The sequence below is a fragment of the Hevea brasiliensis genome, chromosome 1 (assembly GCF_030052815.1).
Source record: "Hevea brasiliensis isolate MT/VB/25A 57/8 chromosome 1, ASM3005281v1, whole genome shotgun sequence".
Taxonomy (NCBI): domain Eukaryota; kingdom Viridiplantae; phylum Streptophyta; class Magnoliopsida; order Malpighiales; family Euphorbiaceae; genus Hevea; species Hevea brasiliensis.
In genome coordinates, this window is record NC_079493.1 from 24,447,591 (window position 1) to 24,452,163 (window position 4,573).

The 4,573-nt window shown below is 39.2% G+C and overlaps 1 protein-coding gene across 1 annotated transcript; it reads left to right on the plus strand.

The window, feature by feature from the left end:
* Nucleotides 1-305: 305 nt before the first annotated feature.
* Nucleotides 306-4,221, plus strand: LOC110644067 (probable disease resistance RPP8-like protein 2). The gene is made up of 2 exons (XM_021796679.2): nt 306-3,770; nt 3,924-4,221. The coding sequence occupies exon 1, from the start codon at nt 525-527 to the stop codon at nt 3,738-3,740; it is 3,216 nt and encodes a 1,071-aa protein (XP_021652371.2). The 5' UTR covers nt 306-524; the 3' UTR covers nt 3,741-3,770; nt 3,924-4,221.
* The last annotated feature ends 352 nt before the right edge of the window (nt 4,222-4,573 follow it).

The window sequence follows — 4,573 nt, forward strand, 5'->3', positions numbered from 1 at the left end:
TAAAAATTAAATCAATTTTGATATTTTAATTTAATTTAATTTGATTTCTTTACTTAATCTCATAATTAATGATTTAATTATACTACTTTTCTTATCAAATCTGATCTATAATGAACTCAAAAATATAAAATATATAGTAAAAATTACATATTTAAATCGGGTTATGCAAAAATTTTCCCAAATTCTAATCTTATAAGTTAAATAAAAAAAAGTCCGTGATTAAATCACCTCAAAAACTGAGTCAACTCATTTTTTCGCTCATAAAAACTTGTTCAAAGCAGCAACTTTGAAAAGACAGCGGAGGGAAAAGAAAATGACACTTCTTAGTTCCTAGAAATTGTTCTTAGGCTATAAGTTGGTGTTAGACTAATTTGCTACAAATCTGTAAAAGGTTAGTATAACCTTTGTTAAAAATCAATAATAGAAAAGTTTCATTCTCTTAAGTTCTTGTTCAAGTTTTTTTTCTAATTCCAAGTTGAAGTTCAGGTACTTCATAAGAATTAATCGAAAAGAAGCAAAGGCAAATGGCGAGACAAATCCTATTGGCTGTGTTGGGGAAGATTTCCAATCTTCTTGTTCAAGAGTTGGGTTCATTGCTTGGAGTAGAAGATCAAATTCTTTGCATTGAAACCCAATTGAGAACATTTGCCGATGATTCTGAATATGCGAATAACGAGAAGCTACTTACAGAAATTATTCACGATCTTGAACTTGTGATTGATGAGTTAATCATCAATTCAGCCCAAAGAAGGAAAAGAGATGATTTCATTCGGTATGTTTTGATTTCCGTTGATCCGCCACTGTATTTCTTTCATATTCTGGCTCTTGTCGATTTGCTAAATCATTATAGACTTCGTATGAAACTGGAACAGCTGACTAAGATTTTCAAGATATATACTGACATTCTGGAATATGGTTCCTGGAATGGTGAGTCTTTCGTGAGCGCTGGTCTCTGGCACGAATCTGTCGGCCCATATGACTTGGGTATTTCTCCTATTATAAGTTTGTTTGATGCCTTGGCCACTCGGAAAGAGCTTAGCCCTGGGGTTCAAAGGCAAGCCAGGTGCTTAAAAGACAAATTCAGGTCTTTGCAGGATTTTCTAAAACGTTCTAAATCAAAAAAACTTAGTGAAGTTGGAATGGCGTGGATGGAGGAACTTGGCGATGTTTGCCGCTCGGCCGAGAATGTTGTTGGCCTTTTCATGGATTCCCAACAGCAACAGATGAAGAATGGGAAAGGAGCTTTCAGAAAATTAGTTTGGTCATCCCGCAGTTTCATTTCCAAACGTAAGATTGCGCAGCAGCTGGCGTGGATTGAAAATAAGATCCGTGATATTTATGGTAGAAGATATGAAGCCATTCCAAGTCCAGTGCCAAATTTTGTGCCACCGGGTGAAATTTTTCGGAGGTTAAACAGGAGGAGAAGAGAACTTCCTTGTGCTGCTGAACAACTTGACATATTTAGCTTCAATGACGATGTAGATGCAGTTACCTCACAGCTTCTGAATGAGGATCCTCGCTGCCTCACCATTTCAATTGTGGGTGTCCGAGGCATCGGCAAGGCAAGCCTCGTCAAGTTAATTTATGACAGTCAAGCTGTTGCAGATCATTTCCCTCATCAGGCATGGATTTCCAGATCTGGTGCTAGCAAGCAAGATATCATGAAACAGATTTTGGGCGTTAAAGAATCTGATTTACATCATCATTCAGAGGACACAGAGGAAAACTATATATGTAGGGTAAGGCAAATGGTTAACGCTTTCTTCATGGATAAGAAGTATCTCATAGTTATTGATGACTCATATTCAAGTAAAGTCTCGAATGCATGTGAATTCTGGAGAGGGATGGGAAGTGCCTTCAGTGGAATATCAAATGGAACAAGAATAATTTTCACCGTTTGCCATCTATGGCAAGCTCCGCCTGTTACTGAAACTGATTTCACTTACAGACTGCATCTGCGAACCAATGATGAGAGCTGGGCATTGTTCACACATACTTTGAAGGTAAACATCGCTCCAGAGGTGCAGCATCTGAAGGGACGCATCATAAGAAAATGCGGGGGGCTGCCAACAGTAATTGTGAAACTGGCAGAACTACTGTCACAGAGAGATGAAACTCTTGACGAGTGGTCCAGGGTGCTTGACCAGCTAAATGAAGTTGAAGAACCCTGGTCAGAAGTACTGGAAGAGATTAACAATTATTTGCCTTTGTATTTGAGGCGATGTCTCTTTTATTTTGGGTTATTTCCACCAGGCTATAAGATCCCCGCAAGAAGATTGATTGCCTTGTGGGTTGCTGAGGGTTTGGGGCATCAACGGGGTGATGCAAAGTCCCCAGAATATGTTGCAGAGACATGCTTGAGAGAGTTAATTAACTATAATGTGGTTCAGCTGGCAGAAAAGAAACTCAATGGAAAGATTAAGACGTGTTGCCTGCCAGAAGCTCTGCAAGTACACTGGTTTAAAAGGGCCAAGGAAGCTAATTTTCTTCAAGGTCACTCTGACATCTCCGACGCAGACATTGGTGTAATACGCCGTCTTGCTGACCATCTTCAGCAGAATGATGCCATCTTTGATGATATTCATCGTTCCAACAGTGCTTCTTCATACTCTCGCTACAGAGATGTGGTTTCCTTTTTATCCTTTGATACTCGAGAAGGAAGCCAACCAGGAGAAGAGATGGGGAACTTTCTTGATAGATGCATCTCATGCAATTGTTTTCGTTTCCTTTGGGTGTTGGATCTTGAACAAGTGTACAAACCAAAACTTCCCAAGGCAGTAGGCCAACTCATTTGGCTGAAGTACCTTGGCTTGAGATCAACATACCTTGAGATGCTTCCAGCATTCATCAACAAATTGCTGAACCTTCAAACGCTGGATTTGAAGCGTACTTGCATCAACACTCTTCCGAGTTCAATATGGAAGATACAAAAGCTGAGGCATTTGTTTCTAGATGAGAGTTCCTGCAGTGCATTTGTCCCTTCACAAGAAGAAAGCTCTCTGGTGGACCTTCAAACGCTCTGGGGTGCATTTATAGATGAGGATAGCCCAGTGAGAAATGGCCTGGACACTTCATTGAACATTACAAAATTGGGACTAAAATGCAAGATATCTGTGCCATCTCAAAAAGCAGCAATGTTCTCACAACTTGTTAATGTGGAAAATTGGGTTCTAAAACTAAAACACCTTCAATCCTTGAGGTTGAAATCATATGATGAATCAGGTCTGCCATGGGATCTTCACTTGCATTCTTTGCTAGGCCATGAGGATCTCTCCAATATATATTTGGTTGGAAAGCTAATTAATCAGCAGCTTGTATCTGAGTTACCCAGGAGCGTGATTGAACTCACCTTGTCAGCATCTGGACTGGTAGAGGACCCAATGCAAACACTGGACAAACTTCCCAACCTCAGAATTCTGAGAATGTCCTCAAGATCCTTTATCGGAAAGAAAATGCTTTGCAGCTCTGGAGGATTTCCTAAGCTTGAAGTCCTAAAATTCTGGGAGCTGGAGCTACTTGAGGAATGGAATGTGGAGGAAGGAGCAATGCCTAAGCTGAAAGAATTGGACATCAGACGCTGCATGAAAATGAAGATGCTTCCCGGTGGACTGCGCTGCATTAACAGCCTCCGAGAAGTAAAATTAACAAAAATGCCAACTTTGTCATCAAGTCTTGAGGATAAACAGGGTAAGGATTGGAGTAAAATAGCCCATGTGCGTCATATCTGCATAGAAGATTGATGATGCTGAGCAAAACTTCAACTATAAACTGTACGCATTCTTTAGTTTCTATAATCTCGGATTCCATCTGCTTCATAGTCTTTTTTTTCCCCTTAATTTTCAAGCTTGCAGTTTCCATACATAGACTTTTTTGACTCCTATCATTTGATTACTAAGTGTATGTTTCATTTGTTGTCTCTGAAGGGAAAGGAAGTAGTTGAACATGGCATGCAGGCAGCTGGAGATCTTTCTGTTGGCTTGTACCATTTCTTTTTCTTCTCTTCTCCATGCTTTTGCTGTGTTGTTGTCTGTTATTGTATCTGTTGTTGTTCTTGTTCTTGTTGTAATTTCCAAATTAAAGTCTACCAGTAACTGTGGTCCTTAATATTGTTCTGTTCCTATCATATGTATGTCATAATCAGTGGGAATTGTTATTTTAGTAGTTACAAAAGGCTGAATTGGATCCCAACAAGGAATATTCCCCAAGATTTGAAACTTTCAACCTGCATCCTCATTTCACAAGCAATACTGAATTAGATAGTAATCATGGCCATAATTTCCATATTTGTAACTGCTTACAGATTTCTATAAACAATTTTCGAGTCTAGCATAAGTGTTTATGGTATTGAATCAAACAACCATTATTGTTTAAATATGGTTAGAGAATTTCAGGGATGAGCCCCTGAACTCTCTGTAGTTTGCTGAACAAGGAAGCATTCAAGTATTGCTTTGGATTTTCTTGTATGATGCTTGCCCAACATTTCTGCTTTTAAGGTTAGTAAACTCAACAGTAATACTGACCCAACACAAGGCTAAACAAAGATAGTGGTTAGCCAATCTAATTGGTACCCCCA